Source organism: Anolis sagrei, chromosome X, assembly GCF_037176765.1.
Source record: "Anolis sagrei isolate rAnoSag1 chromosome X, rAnoSag1.mat, whole genome shotgun sequence".
NCBI classification, from domain to species: Eukaryota; Metazoa; Chordata; class Lepidosauria; order Squamata; family Dactyloidae; genus Anolis; species Anolis sagrei.
Genome location: NC_090034.1, coordinates 58,075,259 through 58,103,226, shown reverse-complemented (window position 1 = coordinate 58,103,226; position 27,968 = coordinate 58,075,259). Strand labels below are relative to the sequence as shown.

Below are 27,968 nucleotides of genomic sequence, written 5' to 3'. Positions count from 1 at the left end.
TTAATGGAAGAATGGGTTGGACTAGGTGCTCCTCGGCTCTTTAAAGCCCATGATTCTGTATTTCCATTTCTCCATGAATGTCTATGGGGCTGGATGGCCAACTGTCAGAAGAGATCAGATTGTGTACTTTCCTTAATGGCAGAATGGGTTAAACTGGATGCTCTCTAGGGCTTTGACAATCATATGAACCTACATTTCCATTTCCCCATCAATTTCTATGGGGCTGGGTGGCCTTCAGTCGGGAGGGATTGGATTGAGTCCATTCCTTAATGGGAGAATGGGGTTGCACTGGCTGCCCTTTGGGGTCTCTCTCACTTCTTTGATCCTGTATTTCCATTTCTCCATGGATGTCTATGGGGCTGGATGGCCATCTGTTGGGAGGGATTGGACTGTGTCCATTCCTTAATGGCAGAATGGGTTGAACTGGATGCTTTTGGGGTCTCTGTCAATCCTCTGCTCCTACATTTCCATTTCTCCATGAATGTTACCTCTGAGGATGCTTGCCATAGATGCAGGCGAAACGTCAGGAGAAAAATTGCCTCCAGAACATGGCCATATAGCCCGGATAAACCTACAACAACCAATGTCTTATGGGGCTGGATCTGTCGGGAGGGATCGAACGGTGTCTTGGCAGAATGGCCTTCGGGTCCCTTTCAATCCTATGATTCCATATTTCCATTTCTCCATGAACCTTCTAATGTCTATGGGACTGAATGGCCATCTGTCAGGAGGGATCAGATTGTGTCCTTTCCTTAATGGCAAAATGGGGTGAACTGGGTGACCCTTTCAATCCTATGATCCTACATTTCCATTTCTCCATGAATGTCTATGGGGCTGGACGGCTATCTGTTGGGAGGGATCGGATGGTGTAATGGCAGATTGGACTTTGGGTCTCTTTCAGTCCTATGAGTCTACATTTCTATTTCGGGTTAGACTGGATGCCCTTTGGGGTCCCTTTCAATCCTATGATCTCATATTTCCAGTTCTCCATGAAGGCCTATGAGGCTGGATGGCGATCTGATGGGAGGGATTGAATGGTGTAATGGCAGAATGGCCTTTGGGTCTCTTTCAATCCCATGATCCTGTATTTCCATTTCCTCATGAATGTCAATGGGGCTGGATGCCTATCTGTCGGGAGGGATCGGATGGTGTCTTGGCAGAACGGGGTTGGCCTTTGGGTCTCTTTCAATCCTATGATTCGAGATTTTCATTTCTCCATGAACCTTCTAATGTCTATGGGGCTGGGTGGCCATCTGTCGAGAAGGATCGGATGGTGTCCTTTCCTTAATGGCAGAAGAGGGTTGGACTGGATTTCCTCTTGGGACCCTTTCCTCCTCGAGCATCCTATGCCCCTGCAGCCCCCTTTCTCCTCGAGCATTACCTCAGGGGAAGGCGTCACACGAAGCCGGGCCCATCCTCTCGCTGAACCAGGCTTCCCTCCCTGCTCCGCGGAGACACACCAGTCGGCGTCCTCCCTTCCCGCCTCCTTCCCCCGACTGAGGCGAAGAAGGCCGGCCACTTCCGGCCGGGCAGGAAGGAGGGAGCGGCTCGAGCCCGGCAGGGGGAAGGAGTGGAGAGAGAGGGGAAAGGCGCATGCGCGCGAGCAGGGAGGGGAAGGGGTGAGGAAACCCAGAGGCGAGCGGCCCGCCCGCGCATGCGCACTGACGCCACCTTCTGGAAAGGCGCTTTCTTCCTCTGCTACACACACACACATATATATCTATCCTCAGTCTTTGGATTAATGAATGGATTCTCCTTTCTAGCGCCACCTTGTGGCCTCCGATCGGATAATAGAACTTTATCTTCTATCTTTCTTCTATATAAATAAAAATGTAATGTTTGTTTGTGGGAGTAACATAACTCAAAAAACACTGGACGAATTGACACCAAATTTAGACAGAATACGCCTAACAACCCAATGAGTGACCATCACTAAAAAAATATATGATATTGTCATTTGGAAGTTGTAGTTGTTGGGATTTCTAATCTTCTATATAAATAAAAATGTAGTTTGTCGAAGGCTTTAATGGCTGGAATCACTCAGTTCTTGTGGGTTTTTTCGGGCTATATGGCCATGTTCTAGAGGCATTTCTCCTGACGTTTCGCCTGCATCTATGGCAAGCATCCTCAGAGGTGAGGTGACCTCACCTCTGAAGATGCTTGCCATAGATGCAGGCAAAACTTCAGGAGAAATGCCTCTAGAACATGGCCATATAGCCCGAAAAAACCCACAAGAACAAAAATGTAGTTTGTTTGTGGGATTAACATAACTCAAAAACCACTGGACGAATTGCCGCCAAATTTGGCCACAAGACACCTACTGACCCAAGGAGTGACCATCACTAAAAAGTTGATTTTGTCATTTGGGAGTTGTAGTTGTTGAGATTTCTAGTTTATTTACAATCAAAAAGCATTCTGAACTCCACCAATGAAATAATTTGGCACACAGGACTCCCATGACCAACAGAAAACACTAGAAGGGTTTGGTGGGCATTGACCTTGAGTTTGGGAGTTGTAGTTCACCTACATCCAGAGAGCACTGTGGACTCAAACAATGACAGATCCGGACCAAACTTGGCACTGATACGCAAAATGCCCAAATATGAAGACAGATGGAGTTTTGGGGAAATAGACCTTGACATTTGGGAGTTGAAGTTACTTAGATTTATAGTTCACCAACAATCAAAGAACATTCTGAAGCCCACAAACGACAGAATTGGGCCAAACTTCCCACACAGAACCACCATGACCAACAGAAAATTCTGTGTTTTCTGGTGGTCTTTGGCGACCTTTCTAACACCCCCCAAGACTCCCACAGGGGTCCTAACCCCCAGGTTGAGAAATGCTGCCTTAAGGCCATCCAGTCTAACTCCCTTGGACTCCCAAGGCAAAAAAAAAAAAAAAAAAAAACATGATCAAAACCCTCCTAACAAAGAGCCATAAATATAGATATGATTCACATGCATATATATGTATGTGACAGATATAATGGATTTCAAAGGGACCCCTAAAGAAGGACAATTATATGTTGCATGTTCCAGAGTAGGCAAACCAGACAATCTTCACATCAACACTGACAAAGAAACAAGAAATACTGTTTACCCACAAGCAGAAAGAAATTACATATATTAGAAACCAACACTTTCTCATTACTTTATTTTCCAGATCACCAGACTGGGCCACATCAATGCATGGCAGGGGACGGTTAGTAGAGTCTATCTATCTATCTATCTATCTATCTATCTATCTATCTATACACGCACACACACACACTATATAATTTTAGTTTCCAAATATTGACTAGTGGAGTTCCGCAGGGATCAGTATTGTGTCCTATGTTGTTTAACATTTACATGAAGCCACTGGGATAGATCATCCGGAGTTTTGGAGTGAGATGTCATTTGTACGCAGATGATGTTCAACTCTGTCACTCCTTCTCACCTGTTACTAAGGAGGCTGTACAGGTCCTGAACCGCTTAGCAGCTGTGATGGTCTGGATGAGAGCAAACAAATTGAAATTGAATCCAGACAAGGCAGAGGTCCTCCTGGTCAGTCGTAAGACCAAACAAGGCATAGGGTTACAGCCTGTGCTGGACCGGGTCACACTCCACCTGAAGGACACAGGTTTGCAGCTTGGGAGTGATCCTGGACTCATTGCTGAGCCTGGAATCCCAGGTCTTGGCAGTGGCTAGGGGAGCTTTTTCACGATTAAATCTTGTGTGCCAGTTGAGAAGTCAGACTTGGCCACAGTGGTCCACGCTCTCGTTACATCCCAAATAGATTACTACAATGCACTCTACATGGGGTTGCCTTTGAAGACTGCTCAGAAGCTCCAACTAGTCCAATGGACAGCAGCCAGGTTGCTCACCAGAGCGGCATACAGAGAGCATACAACTCCACTGCTACACCAGCTCCGCTGGTTGTCAATCTGCTTCCGAGCACAATTCAAAGTGCTGGCTTTAGCCCATAAAGCCCCGAACCGTTATGGGCCAGCTTACCTGTCTGAATGTATCTCCTGCTATGAACCATCACAAAGTCTAAGATCGACAGGAGAGGCCCTGCTCTCGGTCCCACCATCCTCACAAGCGCGATCGGTGGAGACGAGAAACAGGGCCTTCTCAGTGATGGCCCATCACCCCTGGTGGCGCAGTGGGTTAAACCCCTGTGCCGGCAGGACTGAAGACTGACAGATCGCAGGTTCGAATCCGGGGAGAGGTGGATGAGCTCCCTCTGTCAGCTCCAGCTCCTCATGCAGGGACATGAGAGAAGCCTCCCACAAGGATGATAAAACATCAAATAATCCGGGCGTCCCTTGGGCAACGTCATTGCAGATGGCCAATTCTCTCACAACAGAAGACACTTGAGCTCCTGACATGACCAAAAACCTGTGGAACTCTCTACCCAATGACATTAGATTGGCCTCCTCCCTCTTGTCCTCTAGAATGAAACTCAAAACCTGGTTATGGGACCAAGCATTCAAACAGTAGAGGCAGCAATTTAGAATGACAATGTACTGACCAATTTGTTTGACAAATGGTAGGAAAGATTTAAGGGAGAGGCAGTGGTTAGGATCATGCAAATTCCACACCAATGGAGAGTAAGGCACACTGAGGTGTTTGTGGTGGAGGAAACACAGAAAATCTAGGATTAAATTGTCCCCGAATGACAATTGGGTGGTGGACAGTATGGTGCTTGTGGAGGGCACTGGCAGCGGTCGTATATGTTCACAACGCTCGCTATAACCTGCAATGTCATTGGAAGGAGGGCCATTGGTGGCTCCTCATTGGTGGGGATCATAGTTGTTTATGGAAGTGGGGTCCTATCTGTGAAAGTAGGCACCCCAGCCACATACACATTTTCACTTTTACTATCTGGACAGATCTACTCTTTCAGTGCTTAGATAAGCAGATATAGTATGGGAATAAAAGTATATACTATATATATATGTATATATACATATACATATAGTAGGAGCCCCCGGTGGCGCAGTGGGTTAAAGCACTGAGCTGCTGAGCTTGGTGATCGAAACGTCGCAGGTTCGATTCCAGGGAGTGGCGTGAGCTTCCGCTGTCAGCCCTAGCTTCTGCCAACCTAGCAGTTCGAAAACATGCAAATGTGAGTAGATCAATAGGTACCGCTCCAGCGGGAAGGTAACGGCGCTCCATGCAGTCATGCCGGCCACATGACCTTGGAGGTGTCTATGGACAACGCTGGCTCCTCGGCTTAGAAATGGAGATGAGCACCACACCCCAGAGTCAGACATGACTGGACTTAATGTCAGGGGACTACCTTTACCTTTACCTTATATATATAGTATGTATATATTGCATATATTTCTATACCTTCAGATGAATAGATATATTTTGGGACTAAAAGTTTGAGATACTATTATATCTCAGACCTCTATTCAGACCTATACTAACTACATATTATACATACACACATCTATAGTATTTTACATGTATTTCTACACTTTCAGTCCTTAGTTAATAGATATATTATGGCACGAAAGGTCTATAGTGTACAGTGTTGGCATAGAGGTCTTTTTATAAATACAAAAAACCATTGCCCCCTTCCTCCACATTTCCTGTTCTTAAGCTGCCCTTCTTTCCTGCTGCTCTGGAGACTGGGATATTAATGGAGCATCTAATCTTCCTGCTGGGGGATGCCTTCAAACCTTTGGATTCACTCATTCAATAAACAGAGACTGGACAACCACCTGTCATAGAATAATAAGAGTTGGAAGACGCCACTGCCAGAAATATTAAAGATTAACTGGGTATTTTTGATTATAAAAGTGTGACTAAAGTACTGAAATAGTGAGTAGGCCGAAGCCTGTTAGTCAGTGATCCAAAGCTAGTGTCATCCTGAAGAGAGTGAGTAGGCCGAAGCCTGTTAGCCAGTGATCCAAAGCTAGTGTCATCCTGAAGAGAGTGAGTAGGCCGAAGCCTGTTAGCCAGTGATCCAAAGCTAGTGTCATCCTGAGGAGAGTGTGTAGGCCAAAGCCTGTTAGTCAGTGGGCCAAAGCTAGTGTAATCCTGAGGAGAGTGAGTAGGCCAAAGCCTGTTAGTCGGTGGTTCAAAGCTAGTGTCGTCCTGAAGAGAGTGAGTAGGCCAAAGCCTGTTAGCCAGTGATCCAAAGCTAGTGTCGTCCTGAGGAGAGTGAGTAGGCTGAAGCCTGTTAGTCAGTGGTTCAAAGCTAGTGTAATCCTGAGGAGAGTGAGTAGGCCAAAGCCTGTTAGTCGGTGGTTCAAAGCTAGTGTCGTCCTGAAGAGAGTGAGTAGGCCAAAGCCTGTTAGTCAGTGGTCCAAAGCTAGTGTCATCCTGAGGAGAGTGAGTAGGCCAAAGCCTGTTAGTCGGTGGTTCAAAGCTAGTGTCGTCCTGAAGAGAGTGAGTAGGCCAAAGCCTGTTAGTCAGTGGTTCAAAGCTAGTGTTGTCCTGAGGAGAGTAGGTAGCCCGAAGCCTGTTAGTTGGTGGTCCAACACTAGTGTCATCCTGAGGAGAGTGAGTAGGCCGAAGCCTGTTAGTCAGCAGTCCAACGCTAGTGTCTTCCTGAGGAGAGTGAGTAGGCCGAAGCCTGTTAGTCAGTGGTCCAACGCTAGTGTCATCCTGAGGAGTGCGAGTAGGCCGAAGCCTGCTAGAGTCAGTGGGCTAAGTCTAGTGTCGTCCTGAGGAGAGGGAAACCTCGGTGTGAGAAGCTTTGGTGGGAGTATCTCTAGTTTGAAGGCCTTGTGCGTAAAGCCTTATGTGTAAAGCTCCAGTATAAAGACTGCTGTCTGTAAATATAAGGTATATTTGTTTATTTGTGTTATAAAAACCTTTTTGTTGTAAACAGTGCAGCTGTATTATTTTACTACAAAGAAAGTCTATGGAAAAGATGACATTAGTCTGTGTGTTTTTCTTCTATTTATCACTTTGGTCTACTGGTGCTGGGTCACACCGTTGTTGATAAGTTATTCTGCTGTGCATTTATGAGGAGGGTGTTTTTTATTAAGCCCACTCGTCCAACAACCACATGGGCCATCTAGTCTAGCCATGTGCCATTCAGGAAAAACACAGTCAAAGCACCCCTGACAGATGGCCCATCACTTGTTCAATAAACATGAGATTTAGGGGTCTCTTCCCCCCCCCCCCCCCCCATTCTCCAAACAAAGCAGCCAAGGCATGAGATGAGAAAATACAAACATGTTGTTATACAAAGAAGTGCAATTCTGACTTATGGAAAGTGCAATTGTGACTGTGGAAGAGCCATATCCCATGGAAAGCCTAGCCAAAATAGAGCAGCTTCGCCACCTCCAGGCCCATGGCCTCCTCCCCAGCCATCTGGGCCACCAGGGAGACCTCCTTGCTGACATCTGCAGAGAGCTCGACCACCTCCGAAAAGGCCCTGAAGAGGAAAAAGAAGAAAGGAAGGGGAGAAATGAAAGAGGGGGAGGCAGGCTTTCATTGGGGTCCCAGGGGTTGGGCTTCATGACGCTTGTGGGGCTCCTTTGGTTCAACAACATCTCAGCAAGAGAGAGACCACCCCACTCCCAGGGCATCCAGTCCAACCCCTCCCAGAGCAGGAATGTGAGGCCTGGGCTAATGCCACACAACTCTGGGCAGTGGTTTCTGTAGATGAAGCACACCAACAATAGAGAAAGAGAAGAAGGTAGAAAGGAGAGAAAGAGGAAGGAAAAAGATGAAGCTCAGAAAAAGTCAATAAAGGAAGGAAGGAAGAGAGGGAAAAAGAGAAAGAGGCAAGAAGAAGAGAATGTAGGAGGAAGAGAGGAAGGTAGGAAAAAGTGAGAGAAAGAGGTAGGTAGAAGAGAAGATTGGAAGAAGAAAGAGAAGAAGAGAAGGAGGAAGAAGAGAAAAAGGAAGGTTAGGAGAAGTAAAGAAAGAAGGTAGAAAGATAAGAGAGAAAAAGAGGAAGACAGAAAGAAGAAGAGAGAGTAAGAGAGAGGCAGTAAGAAGAGAAGAAGGAAGGTAGGAGGAATAGAGAAAGGTAGGAAAAACTGAGAAAGAGGTAGACAGGTAGAAGAGAAGGAAGGAGGTAGGGAGAAAGAAAAGGAGGAGAAAGGTAGGAAGAAGGCCAAGAAAGAAGAAGAGAAGGAGGAATAGCAGAAGTTTAGAAAAAGGCTAGTAGAAAAATGAGATTGAAAAAGAGAAAAGCAGGAAGGAGAGAAGGAGAAAGGTTAGAAGAAGTGAAGACAGGAAGGTAGGAAGAAGAGAGAGAAAGAGAGAGGCAGGACGAAGACAAGGAAGAAAGGAGGAAGAAGAAAGAGGGGAAGGTAGGAAGGAGAGAGAATGAAAAGAAGGAGAAAGTTAGGAAAAAGAGAGAAAGAGGGAAAGGAGATAGAGAAAGAAGAAGAGAAAAGGGAAGAAGAGAAGGAAGGTAGGAGTAAGAGAGAGAAAGGAAAAAGAGAAGGAAGGTAGGAAGAAGAAAGAGGAAGGTAGGAAAAAGAGAGAAATAGGTAGACAGGTAGAAGGAAGAAAGTAGGAAGAAGAAAGAAAAGGAGAAGGAAAAGAAAGGAATAAGAGGAAAAAGGAGGAATAAGAGAAGGAGGAAAGAAGGTAGATAAATAGAACGATGGGAGAGAAAAAGAGGAGGGCAGAAAGAAGAGAAGGAGAAAGGTTGGAAAACGTGAAGGAGGGAAGGTAGAAGGAAGAGAGAGATAGAATCAGGAAGAAGAGAAGAAGGAAGAAGAGAAAGATAGAAAGGTAGGAAAAAGTGAGAGAAAGAAAGAGAATGGTGGGGAAAAGTGAGATACAGACAGATAAGAAGGCCCCCTTTCCTTCCCTCCCCCCCCCTTTGCTTTGGGAAATACCTGGGCAGCTCTTGAGCTACTTCCTGGGCTGCCTGCTGCAATTCCTGGGCTGGCCTCCGGACATTGGCATTGGTCCTGCTGGGCTCCTTGAGGGCTTCAGCCAAAAGTTGTTTGTTTTCCAAAAGGGCTGTTTCCAGATCAGCTGTGTGAAGGAAGAGGCAGCCGTTGGCCAAGGACTGTCTCCCAAAATTGCAGGGGGAGAAGGGGAAGGAGCTGCCCTCTCCATACCTAGGTATCGCCCCATGTCCTCTGGCACGTAGATCTCCTTCACGGGCAATGCATGACGTGTGGCATCCAGGGCAGTGGCAAAAGCCTGGTATTCCTGCTGGAAGCGGTTGCCTTGCTCCTCCATGGATCCCAGGGCTTCCAGCTGGAAGAGAAAGCCAGAATCGCACACAAAAAAACGGAGCCCCCGGTGGCACAGTGGGTTAAACCCCTGTGCCAGCAGGACTGAAGACCGACAGGTCGCAGGTTCGAATCCGAGGAGAGCGCAGATGAGCTCCCTCTATCAGCTCCAGCTCCTCATGCAGGGACATGAGAGAAGCCTCCCACAAGGATGATAAAACATCAAAACATCCGGGCGTCCCCTGGCAAACGTCCTTGCAGACGGCCAATTCTCTCACACGAGAAGCGACTTGCAGTTTCTCAAGTCGCTCCTGACATGACAAAAAAAAAAAAAACCCACAAAAAACTATGGCTTTTTGTGTGTGCAAAAATAATCCGTGAAGCCGACCTCCTCCAAGGTGAACTGAACCACCCAAACTGGGCTCTACAAGCCAATGAAGACTCCACCACAGACATCAGAAGACCTGCGAGGCCAAGAATAAGCCATGAGAGGAAAGACAAAAATCCACCCAGAGGAAAAGGGTTCTTACCATACATCAAGGGACCCACTGACCGCGTAGGGAAACTGATGAAAAAACACAATCTACAAACGATCTACAAACCCACTAAGAAAATCCAACAAATGCTACATTCAGCAAAGGACAAGAGAGATCCTCTCACCTCTGCAGGAGTCTACCATATACCATGCAGCTTTGGACAAGTCTACAGAGGGACCCCCAAACGCAGCAGCATTGCTCAAACACGAATCAAGGAACATGAAAGGCACTGCAGACTAATTCAACCAGAGAAGTCAGCCATAGTAGAGCAGCTGATGAACCAACTTGGACGCAGGATGTTATTGGAGAACACACAAATGCTGGACCACTCTAACAACCACCATGTCAGACGACACAGAGAAGCCATTGAAATCCACAAGCATGTGGACAATTTCAACAGAAAGGAGGAAAACATGGAAATGAACAAAATCTGAATAGCAGTATTAAAAAAACTCTAAAATCAAGACAGTAAACAAAGACACTCATAACACTCAAAAAGCAGGGGAATTCCAGACATGAATCAATCAGGACCAGCTAACACCTTCCAACAAAGTATTCCCTTTGAAGCAGCCAGGCTTTGAAGCAGCAAGGCCATGAAATACTAATCCAGGTGGCCAGTTGCAACATTCACACTGGCCTCAAACAGACAAGAGTTCTTCCTCCCGCCCTGGACATCACTCAACAGATATATAAAACCCACTTGCGTAGTTTTCTAACAGACCCCTCAACCTCTGAGGATGCCTACCATAGATGTGGGTGAAACGTCATGAGAGGATGCTTCTGGAACATGGGCAGACAGCCCAGAAAACACACAGCAACCCTATGGCTTTTAAATCATCACATTCTATGTTCATCAGGGATATGAAGATGTTTCAATATGATCCTTTATATTTCAACTATGTTTTAATATGCGATTTTACATATGTCTTTAACAGTGTTGTGCCCAGTCTCAAACCGTAATGAGTTAGGTAATAAATAGAATATTATTATTTGTCATTATCACAATTATCATCTATACATCTATTATCTATAACTACCTTTCTGCCACCTGCTATATTTTTCTGTTTATATATAAATATAATCAATTATGTATATTATCAATAAAAATTATTTAATAAATAACAAAAATACATCAAAAAAGCAAAATTACATTTTTATATGGAAGTACGTTTATATGGATGTATGACATATGCATCTATATTTGTATGCCATTTCCAAGATGGCTCCCATTTCCAGAGTAGCCCTGTGACTTCTGATGGATCAGGATCTAATCAGGGTTTTAGGGGGCAATGACAAGAGTATGATGAGAGTTGTAGTCCACCCACAATCACTCTGAACTCCACTGACGATGGATCAGGGCCCAACTTGGCACTCAGACCCATCATGACCAACAGGAAGGACTGGAGAGTTTTGGGAGGGATAATGACAGTGCGTGATGGGAGCTGTAGTCCACCTACAATCACTCTGAACCTCACCAATGATGGATTGATGCCCAACTTGGCACTCAGACCCATCATGACCAATAAAAAGGACTGGAGGGGTTTGAGAGGGGCAATGACAGAGGATAATGGGAAGTGTAGTCCAATCACAATTAGTCTGAACTCCATCAATGATGGATCAGGACCCAACTTGGCAGTCAAACCCATAATGGCCAACTTGAGGGACAATGACAGAGGACTATGAGAACTTTAGTCCATCCTCCATCCACAATCACTCTGAACTCTTATCAACGATGGATCGAGTCCCAATTTGGCACCCAGGCCCATCATGATCAACAGAAAGGACTGGAGGGGCAATGACAAAGGGTGATGGGAGCTGTAATCCAACACGATCATTCTGAATCCCACCGATGATGGATCGAGATGTAACTTGGCACTCAGGCCCACCATAACCAACAGAAAGGATTGGAGGGGCAACAACATAGGGTGATGGGAGCTGTAGTCGACCCACATGACTATGCATTTCCTCATGGGTCTGCTCACCAAACCCAAAAGCAAACCAGGCCTTCTTCTCATGTCTATTCCCACAAAAGGCCAAGCCCAGGCTCCGATAGATGTCTAAGCCAGGATCTGGCCTCCAATCCCCTACCTGTGCATCCAAGGCGTTGCTGAGCTGCCTCCGTCTCTGCCTCTCCGCTAACAAGCCTCCCTTGTGCATGGCTTCTCTCTGGAGCCGGTCTCTCCCCTCCAAGAGGACGGCCAGTTTCCCCTCGCCTTCATGCTCCAAAAGGGCCAGGTTCTTCTCTATCTGTTGCCACACAAGATTCGAGGATGACAGAGCTCAGAAACAACCCCAAACAGACTCCATTTCTTTTAGAAAAAAGAACCACCAGACCTTTTATACCTGAACAGCCGCAAAGGTCAAGAGCAGCGATTGAAAATCCTGGATCTGAATCAAGGTCTCGACCTGAACAAAAAGAAAAAGAGATGCCCTTCTGAATGTATGTGCCATTGCACAGGACCTTTATTAATATAATTTATTATTTTTACCCAAACAAAAAAGATAAAAGAATGGTCAAAACTGCAGCTATCACTATTGGGAAGATTGGCAGCTGATAATAATAATAATAATAATAATAATAATAACAACAACAACAACAACAATCCCCCCGATGGGTGCCATCTTGTCGTGGTGGGGGGCTTAACTGTTCCAAGGATGCTGAGAGCTGTGCTGGTGGTAGTGTAACTACCAGCAGGTTCAACCAAGCCAGAGAGGTCTCAGCTGAGGAGGGGAACCAAGAGCACCTAACCCATTCGCATTATGGAGCAGCAAACCAAAACAAAGTCAATACTGGCTCGGTCAATGCCCAGGATAAAAAGGACTGCGGTGGATGCTGCTGATTCTGGACATCCATCAACAAGTGGGCTACAGAATCAAAATATAAATGAACAATCATAGAAATGGCAGAAATATACAATGCCAGAAAACCGCACAGTTATAAAATGCTATTACAAATCAGAACCTCAAAAGCGTGGCTACAAAAAAAGGATGTATCAATTGTGGAAACAAGAGTACCCTGACTCACAGATAACTGAAACCCGACTGGCTGATTCATAATCAGAAACAAAGTGTTCAGTGAAGTTGGACTCGAAGAAATTCAGAAAATCTGCAAAGCAAATGACCATCAGGTCACAGCACAGACAGTAGCAGAGACTCCAGCAACACTTGGAACTCTGGAACAGACTGAACCAGAAGAAAATGTGGAGCTTTTGCAAGAATTTGAAGAACCGGCATCTGAAGCACTTGTTGAACTATCAGGAAAACTGACAGCAGACAAGAGCTCAATGATAAAATCATGACCCATGCTGTATCAAATGCAATAAGAAAGCGACTTCCAACTTTAAAAACAGTGCCTAAGAGACAACTTGCACCTCTCATGAAGGATGCGAATACATTACTTTCTACTGTTCAAATAACATCAATTGAACAATCAAACCAGTTTGCCTATGGTACAGCAGTGATAGTAACAGAAGAGCTTGGGCTCCTACAACCAATGCAGCCTCCGAGAAAATCGACTGGAAAACCAAAATGGAAGGTCAGGTTGGAATTGAAAATCAAAAATCTATGATCAGATGGAAGTAACCTGAAAAATATGAAGGAGAAGAAAGTGAAGAATGACAAAATCAAGCAATATCTGATCAGAAAGTACTGGCTGAACACCAGAAAAAATTGAAGCAGCTTTAGAAATTGTGAAAGAACAAATTACAGCAAACGCCAGAAAAATTGAAAGATATGACGCCAGAATTATCCAGTACAGACAAAATCAACTGTTTCAATCAGACCAAAGATGGTTCTACCAGAGTCTGAACCAAACAACAGACACAGTAGTTATAAAGCCTGAGAAAATTGCAACAACTAAGTTTTGGAAAGGACTCTGAGAAAATAATAACTACAACAAAAAAGCTGGGTGGATAAAGGAGTTTGAAGAAAAATTCTCACAGAACAAAATGGAACAGATGGCAATAACAACTGAAATTATCAGCAAACGAGTGCAAAAAGTCAAGAACTGGACATCGCCTGGTGGTGATCAACTGCATGGATTTTGGCTAAAATATCTGACTAGCCTACATGGAAAAATGGCCCAACAATTCAATGAGATGCTGCAAAAAGGAAGTATCAGTGAATGGTTGACAACTGGGAGAACATATATGATACAAAAGGATCCAGCAAAAGGAGCAGCACCAGGAAATTACAGGCCGATAACATGTCTGCCCAATATGTTTAAACTATTGACCGGCACCATAGCTGACAGAATTCAAGATTATCTTGAAGAAAATAATATCTTGCCAAATGAACAGAAAGGCAACAAACGAAAAAGCAGGGGCAAAGACCAGTTATTAATTGACAAAATGATTCTGGAGAACTGCAAAAGCCGAAAAACCAATCTTCACATGACATGGATTGATTACAAAAAAGCCTTTGACTCACTCCCACACAATTGGATCATCAAGTGCCTAGACACCATTGGGATTTGTAAAAATGTTGGCACTTTTATTGAAAATATGATGAAGAACTGGAAAACTCAACTGTTTGTTGGAAATGAAAACTATGGACTTGTCAACATCAAAAGAGGAATTTTCCAGGGAGACTCATTGACCCCACTGCTTTTCATCATTGCCATGATCCCTTTGTCAACAATCTTACAAAAAACAAACCTCAGCTATCAAACGTCTCAGAGATCTCACAAAATTCCACATCTGCTGTACATGGATGACCTGAAGCTGTATGGGAAAACTGAAACTGAAATTCAGTCTCTGACTAACACTGTCCAAATCTTTAGCACGGATATCAACATGGAGTTTGGTTTGGACAAATGTTTGACAGTGGCACTGAAGAAGGGAAAAATCATTGAAAGTGAGGGCATAAATATGCCCAATGACCAAGCAATAAAGTGTCACCAGCCAGAGGCCTATAAATATCTGGGCATACTACAGCTGGACAACATCAAACATGAACATGTGAAAACTGTGTTCAGCAAAGAATATATTCAAAGGGTCAGTGTTCTCAAAAGCAAGCTCAATGGAGGCAATACCATCAAGGCCATGAACACCTGGGCCATACCTGTCATAAGATATACTGCTGGCATCATAAACTGGACACAGGCAGAACTGGACAATTTGAACAGAAAAACTAGAAAACTCATGACCATTCATAATTTATTACATCCTCGCAGTGATGTTGACCGGCTCTATCTGCCTAGAAAGTCTGGTGGCACTTTTACAAGTAAAACAAGCAGTCGAAGAAGAAAAAACACGCCCTGGCAGTACATGTCAAGGAAAGCCAAGAACCTGCTTTAATTGAAGTCAATAATCGGAAACTTCTCAAAACACAGCAGACAAAGAGTCAGTACAAGAAAACTGCACTCCAAACCAGAGCTGACAGCTGGCACAACAAAGCATTGCATGGACAGTTCCTTGACAAAATTGAAGGAAAAGTGGATAAGGAGAAGACCTGGTAATGGCTCACGAATGGAACCTTGAAGAAGGAGACAGAAGGCCTGATTCTTGCAGCCCAGGAGCAAGCCATCAGAACCAATGCAATTAAGGCCAGGATTGAAAAATCAGCTGATGACCCAAAATACAGACTGTGCAAGGAAGCTGATGAAACTATGGACCATATCCTCAGCTGTTGCAAGAAAATCGCACAGACAGACTACAAAGAAAGACACAACTCTGTGGCCCAAATGATTCACTGGAACTTATGTCACAAGTACCACCTGCCAGCAGCAAAGAATTGGTGGGTCGTGGAAAATGAACATGCAAAATACTGTGGGACTTTCGAAGCCAGACTGACAAAGTTTTGGAACGCAACACGTCAGACATCACGAATGTGGAAAAGAAAAAAGTTTGGATTATTGATGTCGCCATACCAGGTGACAGTCACACTGAGGAAAAACAACAGGAAAAACTCAGCCGCTATCAGAGTTCAAAATCGAACTGCAAAGGCTCTGGCAGTACAGGTGGTCCCAGTGGTCATCGGCACACTGGGTGATGCGCCAAAAGATCTCAGCCGGCATTTGGAAAGAATAAACGTCGACATAATCACAATCTGTCAACTGCAAAAGGCCATGTTACTTGGATCTGCATGCATCATTCGAAAATACATCACACAGTCCTAGACGCTTGGGAAGTGTTCGACTTGTGATTTTGTGATACGAAATCCAGCATATAGATGTCGTTTGCTGTGACATACTGTGCTTTTGTGTCAATAATAATAATAATAATAATAATAATGTGTCATCATGACCATTAATAATAATAATAATAGCACTTTATTTATATTCCACCCTATCTCCCCAGGGGGACTCAGGGCAGATGACAATATACATACACGGCAAACATTCAATGCTGTTTTGGACAGACAGGACAGAGACAGACAGAACAGAAAGGAGGTATGTTGTATCTACGTTGTGTTGATGGCACACAGAAGACTGGGTGAATTGGAAGGCACTGAACAGGCACAGAGCCAACCTTAAAAATCAGGGCTAAAAAGTGGAGTTCACAATGTGCGAGTGTGGAGGACAGCAAACCACAGACCACCAATACAATGCAGTCTGAGCCTTGTCACATGCACAATGGAGGACTTTTTTATAGCAACACCAGAGGCACTTGAAGTGTCTGCTTCTGGTCAAAGGACATTGAGTATAATGCCAAGTTTCTTACTTTCTTTGTATTTTTCAATACATCACAACTGTACCCTCAATTCGCATTTGTAGATCTGCCAGCACAATTCTATGGTGAGAGGGCTAAACATTATTCCAAATATTGTTAATGGCCATTTAAAACACAGAAATGTGGCTTCGCTCACCAAGGGTTGCTTTTTCTTGTTGGAGGGTTGTTTCTTCTTGGTGGGGGTTTGCTTCTTACTGGCCTCTGTGGCTGGCATTTTACCCAAAAGATAAATAATAAAGATCATCATCATCAAGATCCTCATCCTGCAAAAAGAAGCCCTCTTATCAAAGTCTTACCTTTAATGGCTGACACTTCCAGAGTTGGAGGGACACTTTCATGGCTGTCCAGCAGTGTAGACTGCAATGCTGGAGGGTAGGAAATAAAACAAATTGGCTTCTGTTTTGGCATTTTGTCTCACATTCACCTGCATAATGGCTCTCAACAAAACCTTATGGATTTATTACTTTCTTCCCAAATGGGATCCAAAGCAGCTAAGGCCACTCATTAAATCAATACAGCTAAGCCATTCTGAAATAAAGATTTATTTTTTTAAAGGGAAGTAGTTAACACGGTCTACACTGTGGTTTTTTTTAAATGATTTTATGGATTTAACTTAATTGTCTGTAATACCAGTTATGTTTAATGCTGTTTTAATATTAGTATATTAAGGTAAGGTTTCCCCTGACATTAAGTCTAGTCGTTTCCGACTATGGGAGGTGGTGCTCATCTCCAGTTCTAAGCCAAAGAACCGGCATTGTCCATAAATACCTTTAAGGTCATGTGGCCAGCATGACTGCATGGAGCATTATCTTCCTGCAGAAGTGGTACCTATTGATCTACTCACATTTGCATGTTTTCGGACTGCTAGGTTGGCAGAAGCTGGGGCTAACAACAGGAGCTCACCCTGCTCCCCGGATTTGAACTGCCAAGTCAGCAAGTTCAACAACTCAGCAGTTTAACCTGCTGTGCCACCAGGGGGCTCTTTATTATTAGACCCTTTATATAGAATTATTGTTGATTTTCTTATTCAGCACATTGTCTCCTTATGGAGAGAAAAAGCAGGATATAATAAATAATAATAATAATAATAATAATAATAATAATAATAATGGTTTAAAGGAGGAAAGCAAAAGGAAACAGTGATAAGGGGAGATATGCCCAGTTAAATGCGCAATTCCAGAGGTTAGCCAGAAGAGATAAGGAACTATTTTTAAATAAGCAATGCATGGAAGTGGAAGAAGACAACAGAATAGGAAGGACAAGAGACCTCTTCCAGAAAATTAGAAACATTGGAGGTAAATTTCAGGCAAAAATTGGTATGATAAGAAACAAAGATGGCAGGGACCTAACAGAAGCTGAAGAGATCAAGAGAAGGTGGCGAGACTATACAGAAGATCTGTATAGGAAGGATAATAATATTGAGGATAGTTTTGACGGTGTGGTGAATGAATTAGAACCAGACATCCTGAGGAGTGAGGTTGAATGGGCCTTAAGAAGCATTGCTAACAACAAGGCAGCAGGAGACGACGGGATCCCAGCTGAACTGTTTAAAATCTTAAAAGATGATGCTGTCAAGGTGATGCATGCCATATGCCAGCAAATATGGAAAACACAAGAATGGCCATCAGACTGGAAAAAATCAACTTATATCCCCATATCAAAAAAGGGAAATGCGAAAGACTGCTCCAACTTCCGTACAGTGGCCCTTATTTCTCATGCCAGTAAGGTAATGCTCAAGATCCTGCAATGAAGACTCCAGCAATACATGGAGCGAGAGTTGCCAGATGTTCAGGCTGGGTTTAGAAAAGGCAGAGGAACGAGAGACCAGATTGCCAATATCCGCTGGATAATGGAGAAAGGCAGGGAGTTTCAGAAAAACATCTACTTCTGCTTCATTGACTATTCTAAAGCCTTTGACTGTGTGGATCATAATAAATTGTGGCAAGTTCTTAGTGGGATGGGCATCCCAAGCCACCTTGTCTCTCTCCTGAGGAATCTGTACAAGGACCAAGAAGCAACAGTCAGAACTGACCACGGAACAACAGACTGCTTCAGGATTGGGAAAGGCGTATGGCAAGGCTGCATACTCTCTCCCAACCTTTTTAACTTGTATGCAGAACACATCATGCGATGTGCGGGGCTTGATGAATGCAAGGCTGGGGTGAAAATTGCTGGAAGAAACATTAACAACCTCAGATATGCAGATGACACCACTCTGATGGCCGAAAGCGAGGAGGAGCTGAGGAGCCTTCTAATCAAGGTGAAAGAAGAAAGCGCAAAAGCCGGGTTGCAGCTAAACATCAAAAAAACCAAGATTATGGCAACAAGAATGATTGACAACTGGAAAATAGAGGGAGAAAATGTGGAGGCCGTGACAGACTTTGTATTTCTAGGCGCAAAGATTACTGCAGATGCAGACTGTGGCCAGGAAATCAGAAGACGCTTACTTCTTGGGAGGAGAGCGATGTCCAGTCTCGATAAAATAGTAAAGAGTAGAGACATCAGACTGGCAACAAAGATCCGCCTAGTCAAAGCCATGGTATTCCCTGTAGTCACCTACGGATGTGAGAGCTGGACCTTAGGGAAGGCTGAGCGAAGGAAGATAGATGCTTTTGAACTATGGTGCTGGAGGAAAGTTCTGAGAGTGCCTTGGACTGCGAGAAGATCCAACCAGTCCATCCTCCAGGAAATAAAGCCCGCCTGCTGACTGGAGGGAAGGATACTAGAGACAAAGCTGAAGTACTTTGGCCACATCATGAGGAGACAGGAAAGCCTAGAGAAGACAATTATGCTGGGGAAAGTGGAAGGCAAGAGGAAGAGGGGCCGACCAAGGGCAAGATGGATGGATGGCATCCTTGAAGTGACTGGACTGACCTTGAAGGAGCTGGGGGTGGTGACAACCGACAGGGAGCTCTGGCGTGGGCTGGTCCATGAGGTCACGAAGAGTCGGAGACGACTGAACGAATGAACAACAACAACAATGGTTTAAAAAAGATAACAATGCATTCTAAATTAATGTTTGCATATTTTTTAGGTTTCATTTTTTAAAAAAATTATATACATTCTATTGATGCTCTAGGTTGATTTCTGTGCTTTGTGTGGCATATGTTTTATATATAGACCAGCTTGGGTCCCCGGCGTTGTCCAGGTTATTTGAAAAAGTCAATTTATTTGTACAAAATGCATAAGGTTGTAGGTCAACTACAACTCACATCACGCCAGGTTATCCCCCAGAAACTCCACCAGTATTTAAGAGTTTGTTATGTTGGGCAAGTTTGCTCTAGATGCATCATGGATGGGGTTCAATATGCTCTCTGACTGTAGGGCAAACTACAACTCCCACTATGGTGAGCCAGTCCCCTCAAAGACCTCCAGTATTTTTAGTTGGTCATGGGAGCTCTGTGTGCCTAGTTTGGTCCAATTCTACATTTGGTGGAGTTCAGTGTTTTTAGATTGCATGTGAACAATACATTCCAGTACCTACAACTTCTATAAATCATGGTGAATTCTCCACAAACCTTAACCATGTCCAAGAGCCTTCCCAATGTTCTCCACAAACGCAATACTGCCCACCACCCAAGTGAAGGCTTTCATACAGATAATTTCATCCTAGGTTTTCTGTTTTTCCTCCATCGTAGGCATCCCAGTGTTTCTGACTCTTCTATTTGTGTGGAATTTACATGACCCCGCCCACTGCCTCCCCCCTTAACCTTTTCCTATGGCACACAGCAAACAGCAGAACAGATCAGCAACTGAATATATAAGACAGGTTTGGAGAGAATTCACCATGATTTATAGGAGTTGTAGGTCCTGGGATGTATAGTTCACCTGCAATCCAAGAGCACTCTGAACCGCACCAATGATGGACCTGGAACTAACCACAGAACCCCCATGACCAACGAAACATACTGGAGGTCTTTGGAGGGATTTACAGGAGTTGTAGTTCACCTACATCCAGCGTGCACAGTGAATTCAAACAATGATGGGATCTGGACCAAACTTGGCATGCACACCCAATATGCCCAAATTTGAATATTGGTGGGTTTTGAGGGGAATTGGCCAGTTGTAGGAGTTGTAGGTACTGCGATTTATAGTTCACCTGCAATCAATGAGCACTCAGAACTCCACCAAAGATCGAATTGGACCAAACCTGGCACACAGAGCCCCCATGACCAGCAAACAATACTGGAGGTCTTTGGGGGAAATTCACCTTGATTTGGGGGAGTTGTAGTTCTGGACTGAATTTGACACACATACCTGATACACCCAGATTTGAATACTGGAGGGGTTTGAGAGAGATTGACCTTGAGTTTTGGGAATTGAAGGTCATCTACAACCAGAGAAACTGTGATCCCCACAGACGATGGACCTGGATCAAAGTTGGCACGCAGAAACACTGTGACCAACTGAACCTACTGGAGGGGTTTAAGGGGACTGACCCACCATGGTGGGAGTTGTAGTTCATCCTGCAGCCAGAAAGCACACTGAACCCCACCGATGACGCATTTAAACCAAACCTGCCACACATGCCCAACTTTAAGTACTGATGGCGTTTGAAGGATTAACTCACAACTCTATTATTTATTTTTTCTAAAATAAAAAATGACTTTTTCAAATAACCCAGGCATTGCTGGGTACCCAAGCTAGTAAATAAATACTCACTAAATAAATAAATATAAGTATTAAAAACCTATCCCAATAAGCGAAAGTCGTCTTTAAATAATAACCTGTTTGCAGAAGGCAGCAGCCACAGGAAAGGACCCATAATAACACCTAGACAGAAAAATCCAAAGGACTTATGACTTGGATTGGCTCATTTAGGGAGAGGGAGACTGTTTGAAATGGCTTGGATCACAAGTCAAAAAGGACCGCAGCCAAAGATGTGCCAATAAGCAGCCTTAAAAACAGACAGTTGTGGAAAGCCACCTCTACGCTGTCAAAGCTGTAGTTTCTCAAGAGAGGAGGAGGAATGGGCCAGGAGAGATCCGGACTCACCTGCTGAAGCTTTGCCTTTTGGAACCTGTGTAGTCAACTTTTTCAAAGATTTCTCCTGGCCTTTGGGAGCCTGCAGGCTGCTCTCTAAGATGGACTAGACATCACAAAAACATAGAATTAAGAAGTTCCTACATTCTATTCCCTTTGAGGCTAGCAAGCACTGATTTTATTCATTATTACTGTTATTATTCTTTATCACTCAGCAGACATCTTATCAGTATTCTGTACCACTCACTTAGCAATCCTATTTTTTACTGTTATTATTATTATTAATATAATAATACCCCATTTATCTCCCCAAAGGAGGCTCAAAATGGCTTGACATAAAAGCATTAGTACACAATGTAAAATATACAAAAATGCAAACATTAAAATAGAATTAAACACATACAGCACTAAAAAATCACTTAGTAGTCTTATTACTACTATGATTCTTTACCACTCAACAGTCATTATTATTATTATTATTAATAATCACTTAGTAGTCTTTTTAGTAGTATTGCTATTACCATTTAGCAGTTCTATTTATTAATAACATTATTATGCGTTACCACTGTTTATTATTATTATCATCATCATCATCATCATCAATCACCACTCAGCAGTCTTATTTTATTATTATTTGTATTATTATTCCTTACCACTCAGCACTCCTGTTGATTATTAATATTATTAATATTCTTTAGCACTCAGAAGTCCTATTTATTATTAGTATTATTTGCCACTCAGCAGTCTTACTTTATTAGTATTATTCTTTACCATTTAGCTGTCTTTTTATTCTTATTTGCAGTCCTATTTATTATTAGTATTATTAATTAATCACTCAGCAGTCTTATTTTATTAGTAGTACTAGTATTATTCTTTACCACTCAGAAGTATTATTATTATTAATAGTAGCAGTAGTAGTAGTATTCTTTATCACTCAGCAGAACTATTTATTATTAGCAGCATTATTAATATTATTATTTGCCACTCAGCAGATCTATTTATTAATAATATTAATATACCACTTGGCAGTCTTTTTATTACTAGTAATATTATTTACCATTCAGCATTTGTTTATTATTAATAGCATTACTAACATTATTCTTTATTATGCAGCAGTCTTATTTTTTATTATTATTATTATTATTAAACACTCATAAAATGTCCATGTTCTTTTCTTTTACAATTAGTTTTATAAAGTTTTCCAAAAAAATCACTTGAATCCAACCAATTAAACATTAAAAAATAAAATAAAAACACAGAGCAAAAATACAAAAACAATCCGATTGCCTCCCCCCTCATCCCTAACAATTTATTTAAAACGTGTACATTTTCCTAAGCACCGCATAAAAGTCATTCAATTCCTGCCAGTCTCTTAAATTAAATGTATCTTCATCCATTACTATTTGTAAGTTTCAAGATCTTGAATCTTTGATTGAATAATAGCTCCTCTAGCCTTAAAGCCTGTTGGGACAGTTTCCCTTTTAAAAAGGAAAAACATAGCTTCTTGTATATTAATTCCAAGGATTCTTAAAGAGGACAGGAAAACCAGAATAAAGAAATCGTTCCAAAGCCTCACCTTTCCATCCACTTTCTTCCCATAATCCATGTACCTTGAAGGGACCACTCTTCCCCCTGAAAGAAAAAGAATCAGAGCCATGAAAGCCCTATAGAAATGAGAGCTGAGACCTCCCCAAACTACAAATCCCAACCATCAAAGATGTGGGAAGATCAGAGTGGTTGATTAGTAGGATGGCTGGTGCTGCCTGAGTTTGCATTCTCTTTATGGCTCTTTCTTTCCTTCCTTCCTATGTTTTCCATCAACATCTTCTCCCTTTTCTTTTTCTTTCTTTCCTTCTTCTCTTGCTTTCCCTCATACACTTTCATCCCTTCTCTTCCTTTCTCTTTTACTTCTTTCCTTTGCCTTCTTTCCTTTTGCTTCCCCTTCCTTCCTTCTTTCGCTCCTCCCCCTTCCATGTCATTTTACTTCTCTCTTCCAACCAAACTAAAAGAAACCCATAAACCTACTAACCTACAAACAAACAAACCCATAAACCAACCAAACTAAAAACAAAGAAACCTGTAAACCAACCAACCTACAAACAAACCTATAAATCAACCAACCTACAAAGAAACCCATAAGTCAACCAACCTACAAACAATGCTATAAATCAACCCACTCACAAAGAAACCTACAAGCAACCCTATAAACAAGCAAACCTACAAACTAAACAACTTACAAAGAAACCTATAAACCAACCAACCTACAAACAACTAACCTACAAACCTATAAGCCCAGTAACCTACAAACTTATAAACCAACTAATCTACAAAGAAACCTACAAACCAGCCAAACTACAAGCAAACCTATAAACCAACCGACCTACGAACAAACCAAACTACAAACTAACGAATCTACAAACAAAAAAACCTATACACCAACTATCCAACAAACCAACCTACTAACCAACCAACCTACAAAGAAACCAATAAATCCACAAACCTTCCAACAAACAAACCTATAAACCAACAAAACTATAAACTAACAAACCTACAAACCAATTAACATACAAACCTATAAACCCAGTATACAAAGAATCCCACCTACCTACCTTGGCATTCCAGTCTCCTGTAATAAAAATAACGTCTCTTTTTTGTGTATTATGCGGTAGGTGCTGCAGATCCCCATAAAACCAATCTACCTCTGCTTTTTCAGCAGCTGTGGTTGGGGTGTATATTTGGATCACTATGATGTTAAATAGCTTACCTTGAACTCAAATTGAGATCATTCTGTCATTTTTTTTCTATTGTATCCAAGCACCACTTTGGTGACTTTATTATTAATTATGAAGGCTACTCCATTTCTTCAGTGTTCCTCTTGTCCATGGTAGTAGATCTGGTGGTCATCTGTTGTGAAGTGGCCCATTCCAGTCCATTTCAATTCGCTGACCCCCAGAATATCTATCTTTAATCTTGACATTTCACCAATAACAACATCCAGTTTGCCCTGGCTCATAGATCTTACATTCCAGGTTCCTATAGTGTGTTGATCTTTAGAATATTGGATTCATCATTCGTCTACAGTACTGTCGGCCGCTAGCCAGCCTTTCGGCTTTGAGCAAGCTGTGTCATCATATTTGGGACTAGTTGAATTTCTCCTCTGCTCCTCCCCAGTAGCATTTTGACCATCTTCCAATGGCATATTGACATATCTCTAGTTGTACTGATCCATTTAGTTTTCATGGCAAGAATACTGGGGTGAGTTGCTGTTTATTTTCCGGTCCCAATTCAAGGTGCAGGTTATCACCTACAAAGCCCTAAACGGTTTGGGACCTGCCTACCTTCATGAATGTATCTCCCTCCATGAACCACCTCGGGCCCTCCGATCATCTGAGGAGGCCCTGCTCTCGCCACTGCCAGTGTCACAAGCTCGCCTGGTAAGTACAAGGGAGAGAGCTATTTCTGCTGTGGCTCCCCGACTCTGGAACTCTTTGCCTGGAGAAATTAGGAAAGCCCCTTCTCTAGAAGTTTTTAAAAAGAACCTTAAAACTTGGCTTTTCCGCTGAGCCTTTGATGAGTAGGTATACAATTTCACATGACATGTTTCAAAGTTCTGTCATTGGAGTAGACGTCCCCCCCTCATGGGAAAGCTTGACTCCACAACCTCCACCAAAATGAACCCTCCTCTGCAAATTATCTGCTTCTCTCTTTTATCTTGTCTGAGTTTTTAATTAGTTTTAATCAGTTTGTCTTTTAATCATTACATGTAGCTCACCCACTGTCACCCTACCTGTGTTTATTGTAATTTTTATATTGTTATGTGTCCACATGTTTGATGTAATTATGATGTTACTGTTTATTGTTCATGTTTTCGGTTGTGCTTTGGTTTTTCTTTATTGTAATTGTTGTTTGGGCTTGGTCTCATGTAAGCTGCTCCGAGTCCCCATTGGGGAGATGGTGGTGGGGTATAAATAAAGTTTAGTATTTATTATTATTCCTTCCCCAGGGATCGAGTTTGGCCTGATCTCTCTGCCATGACCTTCCCATCTGGGTGTCTCTTCACGGTTTCGCTCGTGGCATCATTGCTCAAGCTCCAGCACCGTGGCAAGGCAACAATCCTTTGCTGGATAGCGAGGTGTTTACAGTTGCTTAAAAAGATGGGAGAAGTGTGTGTCCCTAGGTGGCACCTAGGTGGCACCATAGAGAAGGACTCAGAACTGGGCCTCTCAGTCCACAGGAAGTGGGTCAGGGGGAATCTTTCATGTACGCCCCTCGCAAACCAACCTACAAAGAAACCTTGTTGTTGTTCATTCGTTCAGTCGTCTCCGACTCTTCGTGACCTCATGGACCAGCCCATGCCAGAGCTCCCTGTCGGCTGTCACCACCCCCAGCTCCTTCAAGGTCAGTCCAGTCGCTTCAAGGATGCCATCCATCCATCTTGCCCTTGGTCGGCCCCTCTTCCTTTTACCTTCCACTTTCCCCAGCATAATTGTCTTCTCTAGGCTTTGCTGTCTCCTCATGATGTGGCCAAAGTACTTCAACTTTGTCTCTAGTATCCTTCCCTCCAATGAGTAGTCGGGCTTTATTTCCTGGAGGATGGAGTGGTTGGATCTTCTCGCAGTCCAAGGCACTCTCAGAACTTTCCTCCAACACCACAGTTCAAAAGCATCTATCTTCCTTCGCTCAGCCTTCCCTAAGGTCCAGCTGTCACATCCGTAGGTTACTACAGGGAATACCATGGCTTTGACTAGGCGGATCTTTGTTGCCAGTGTGATGTCTCTACTCTTTACTATTTTATCGAGATTGGACATTGCTCTCCTCCCAAGAAGTAAGCGTCTTCTGATTTCCTGGCCACAGTCTGCATCTGCAGTAATCTTTGCACCTAGAAATACAAAGTCTGTCACGGTCTCCACAATTTCTCCCTCTATTTTCCAGTTGTCAATCATTCTTGTTGCCATAATCTTGGTTTTTTTGACATTTAGCTGCAACCCGGCTTTTGCGCTTTCTTCTTTCGCCTTGATTAGAAGGCTCCTCAGCTCCTCCTCGCTTTCGGCCATCAGAGTGGTGTCATCTGCATATCTGAGGTTGTTAATGTTTCTTCCAGCAATTTTCACCCCAGCTTTGCATTCATCAAGCCCCGCATCAAACCCCAGCTTTGCATTCATCAAGCCCCGCGTTCTGCATACAAGTTAAAAAGGTTGGGTGAGAGTATGCAGCCTTGCCGTACGCCTTTCCCAATCTTGAACCAGTCTGTTGTTCCGTGGTCAGTTCTGACTGTTGCTACTTGGTCCTTCTACAGATTCCTCAGGAGAGAGACAAGGTGGCTTGGGATGCCCATCCCACCAAGAACTTGCCACAATTTGTTATGATCCACACAGTCAAAGGCTTTAGAATAGTCAATGAAGCAGAAGTAGATGTTTTTCTGAAACTCCCTGCCTTTCTCCATTATCCAGCGGATATTGGCAATCTGGTCTCTCATTCCTCTGCCTTTTCTAAACCCAGCTTGAACATCTGGCAACTCTCGCTCCATGTATTGTTGGAGTCTTCCTTGCAGGAAGTGTTTACAGTTGCGAGGTGTTTACAGTTGCTTAAAAAGATGGGAGAAGTGTGTGTCCCTAAGTGGCACCTACATAGAGAAGGACTCAGAACTGGGCCTCTCAGTCCACAGGAAGTGGGTCAGGGGGAATCTTTCATGAACCAACCTACAAAGAAACCTATAAAATGTATTGTCGAAGGCTTTCATGGCTGGAATCACTGGGTTCTTGTAGGTTTTTTCGGGCTATAGGGCCATGTTCTAGAGGCATTTCTCCTGACGTTTCGCCTGCATCTATGGCAAGCATCCTCAGAGGTAGTGAAGTCTGTTGGAAATAGGAAAATGGGTTTATATATCTGTGGAATGACTGGAGTGGGGCAAAGAGCTCTCTGCTGAAGCTAGGTGTGAATGTTTCAGCTGACCACCTTCATTAGCATTTGAAGGCCTGGCTGAGTCTGGGAAAATGTTATGTTGAGAGGTGTTAAGATGTGCCTGGTTGTTTCCTCTCTGCTGTTTTGCTGTAGTAATTTTAGAGTTTTTTAATACTGGTAGCCAGATTTTGTTCATTTTCATGGTCTCCTCCTTTCTGTTGAAATTGTCCACATGCTTGTGGATTTCAATGGCTTCTCTGTGTAGTCTGACATGGTGGTTGTGAAACCATCCAAACGACAAACAAGCAAACCTATAAACCAACCAAAACTACAAACCAACGAACCTAGAAACAAACCAATCTATAAACCAACTAGCCTGCAAACAAACCTACAAACGAACCAACCTACAATGAAACTTCCAAACCAACCACCCAGTCCCCATGCGCATGCGCACTGCGCTCACTCCTCTCCTTGGGCCTGGCGCCGGGCTCTTTCTCGGCGACGCCGCCCTTCCTGAGGAGAAAACACAAAAAGGAAGAAAGTATCAGGGCCCATTGAAATACATTATTATTATTGCTATCATTATTATCATTCTCCTTTTCCCGGCCTGCCCTTCCTCCGCGCCGCTCACCCGCCACTTGGAAGCTTTGCCGCCATTCTCTTCAAAGCCTTTGACTTCGACGCGCATGCGCACAGAGGATGAAGCCGGACGGAGGGAGGCCT

General features: G+C 43.4%; 2 protein-coding genes across 10 annotated transcripts in view; both read right to left on the bottom strand.

Annotated features, from left to right (window-relative positions):
• The window catches only part of MYO9B (myosin IXB), a 113,757-nt gene extending 112,222 nt beyond the window's left edge, over nt 1–1,535 (bottom strand). For 7 of the 8 annotated variants that reach the window (XM_067473523.1, XM_067473520.1, XM_067473524.1 and 4 more), the window contains exon 1: nt 1,382–1,534. The gene's annotated coding sequence lies outside the window, so the exon portion shown is untranslated. Of the gene's footprint in view, nt 1–1,381 lie in introns of all 8 variants that reach the window. The other variant, XM_067473529.1, reaches the window with a different exon arrangement.
• Nucleotides 1,536–7,169: 5,634 nt separating this feature from the next.
• HAUS8 (HAUS augmin like complex subunit 8) lies at nt 7,170–27,956 on the bottom strand. Of its 2 annotated transcripts, none has more exons than XM_060784881.2 (11): nt 27,877–27,956; nt 27,700–27,758; nt 22,921–22,976; nt 21,357–21,450; nt 16,658–16,726; nt 16,498–16,568; nt 12,034–12,096; nt 11,779–11,937; nt 9,038–9,179; nt 8,810–8,951; nt 7,170–7,386 (listed from the first exon to the last, which is right to left on the bottom strand). In XM_060784881.2, the coding sequence occupies exons 1-11, from the start codon at nt 27,900–27,902 to the stop codon at nt 7,266–7,268; spliced, it is 1,002 nt and encodes a 333-aa protein (XP_060640864.2). In that variant the 5' UTR covers nt 27,903–27,956; the 3' UTR covers nt 7,170–7,265. The 2 variants fall into 2 exon arrangements, with proteins under 2 accessions (XP_060640864.2, XP_060640865.2); XM_060784882.2 differs by having other exon boundaries at nt 27,709–27,758.
• Nucleotides 27,957–27,968: the final 12 nt, after the last annotated feature.